The sequence below is a fragment of the Amphiura filiformis genome, unplaced genomic scaffold (assembly GCF_039555335.1).
Source record: "Amphiura filiformis unplaced genomic scaffold, Afil_fr2py scaffold_422, whole genome shotgun sequence".
NCBI classification, from domain to species: Eukaryota; Metazoa; Echinodermata; class Ophiuroidea; order Amphilepidida; family Amphiuridae; genus Amphiura; species Amphiura filiformis.
Genome location: NW_027305886.1, coordinates 13,767 through 16,072, shown reverse-complemented (window position 1 = coordinate 16,072; position 2,306 = coordinate 13,767). Strand labels below are relative to the sequence as shown.

At 37.3% G+C, this 2,306-nt stretch overlaps 1 protein-coding gene across 1 annotated transcript; it reads right to left on the bottom strand.

Annotated features, from left to right (window-relative positions):
* Positions 1–1,181: 1,181 nt before the first annotated feature.
* Positions 1,182–2,094, bottom strand: LOC140145582 (serine/threonine-protein kinase pim-3-like). Its single transcript, XM_072167280.1, has 2 exons — positions 1,993–2,094; positions 1,182–1,847 (listed from the first exon to the last, which is right to left on the bottom strand). Exons 1-2 carry the CDS (start codon positions 2,092–2,094, stop codon positions 1,182–1,184), a joined length of 768 nt encoding a protein of 255 aa, XP_072023381.1.
* Positions 2,095–2,306: the final 212 nt, after the last annotated feature.

Sequence of the window (2,306 nt, the reverse complement as noted above, 5' to 3'; positions counted from 1 at the left end):
TTTGCACACAAAACGACGGTGTTGATGTACTTCCACATTGCGACACAAAGTAACACATAGTTTTCTTTCCAAACAAATGCACTAAAATGTAAAATTATTAAATTAAAACCAAACTATTATATTGTTCAACAAAATGACTGTTTTCAAGGACGTACCTCCACGCTGCGACCCAACATAATACATAGTTTTCTTTCGCAACAATTACACCAAAATATCATTAAATTAAAATTATACTATCATATCGTACAACACAATGACTGTTTTCAAAGACTTCTGCATTTGTACACAAAACGACGGTGCCAACGTACCTCCACATTGCGACACAAAATAGCACAGTATTCTTTCGAAACAAGTACACCAAAATACAACTACATAAACGACGGTGTTGGTGTACCTCCACATTGCGACACAAACACATTTCTTTCGAAGCAATTTAACAAAAATATAAAATCATTAAATTAAAATTAAACTATCATATCATACATCTAAACAACTGTTTTCAAGGACTTCTGCATTTGTACAAAAACCGATGGTTATTTAACGTCATCAAAACGTTATCAAATTACAATTTTATTCTTTTTTCCGTATATACAGAGGAGGATAGCGGCTTGAAGTTAACGGCAACCGTGAGACGGGTTTACCTCTTTTCACATCAAAGAAGCCGAATGAGAGATTGGTTTAAATTACAATTTTTGTGGTTTCTTTTAGAATGAATACTTAATTGTGATGAACGGTAAACGAGGAAACGCAACTTGCTATTTAAAAATAAAATGAGACAAACAATTAATCTTGAGATGCGTTATTCTTCTGATTCTTTATTTCGATTCAATAACAATTAAAGTCTTTAATCGTCGACGATAGGCTTTGGTTAGATCAGTTACAATTGATTCCGTCTGCATGTATTTCTTCAGTCAGATCAATAATACTTTGTTGCGAATCGTCTTCTGTCAGGTCAATTAGAACTGGTTCAATTTTCATTTCATCAGACAGATCAAATATACATGGTTGCGAATCATCTCCCGTCAGGTCAATTACAACTGGTTCAATTTCCATTTCATCTGGCAAATCGATAACAAGTACTGGTTTCATTTACCTTTCTTTGCTTAGATCAAATACAATTGGTTCCGTTTGTATATATATATTTCATATGTCAGACTAATAGCACTTGATTGCGGATCGTTTCATTTTCCACAATCTTCCTTCAACCACTTATGGTTTAGAATTTCAGCGAGCTTCGGTCTGTTTTCGGGCTCGATGGATAGCATTGATTTAAGCAGTTCTTCCAAAGAAGGAGAAATGATATCTGGAAAATGTAGTTCACCACGACAAACTTCATCGGTATTTTTGAACGGAAAATCTTGGAAAGCCATCGAGAACAAAGTAATTCCGAGTGACCATACAGTTGCCGGTACTCCGTGATATGTTTCCTTCGTTAGCCATTCCGGTGGAGCGAATATGTTGATACCATAACCGGCCGTATATTCACCATCGTGTAGAAGAGCTCCTCCCCCAAAATCTATGAGTTGGACGGTATCGTTCCCCAAGTCGATCAAAAAGTTGTCTTCACTCAGGTCCCTGTGCAGGACCCCGGCTTTGTGACACGAAATCGTCGCTTGCACCATCTTACCAAAAATATCGCGACATGTATCCTCGTCCCACTCTTCGTCACTGCAGATCAGTTGAAGCAGGTCCATGCAGTTGTCTGGACGTTCCATAACGTAGTAGCAAGTGGACTTGTCTTCGATAAATTCTAACAGCTGAACACAACCGGGTACGCCCTTTACTTTTTGCAATAAGATGAATTCATCTATTGTCGCGTCTCGTTTTTCAACCCGTTTGATAGCGACCTGAATATGAAGGCACAGGAGAGAGAGGGAGAGAGAAAGCGTGGAGACAAGTAATGAGAAAGATATATTTTTAATATCGTGTTGAATCTATATACACTTAGAATCTATATTTTTATGACATACTTAAATATTTTCAATGACTTACCGGTAGATCATCACTCAGACGTTTTCCCGCTAAAACAACACCAAATGCTCCCTCGCCTATTTGCTCGTCAATTCTGTACTTCAATATACCCGCGTGTTTCATCTTGTTTGATATAATAACGAAGGGGTATCGTGGCCTTTTATATGTTCTGGATGCTTTGACAGCGTAAAGTTTGCCTAAAATATAACTAGACGTCGATCAAGTTGCTATCCATAATGCGAGCGATTTTGACGTATCGCATGGACTTTGATTTCGTAGAAATTAATTGAAAACATAAAAAACGGGACGATTTCTTCCATTGACGTCCAAACATA

Coding starts and splice junctions, on each gene's coding strand:
- LOC140145582 (XM_072167280.1), bottom strand. CDS start 2,094: ATGAAACACGCGGGTATATTGAAGTACAGAATTGACGAGCAAATAGGC. Junction 1,848..1,992: donor GTCTGAGTGATGATCTACCG/GTAAGTCATTGA, acceptor CTTCATATTCAG/GTCGCTATCAAACGGGTTGA.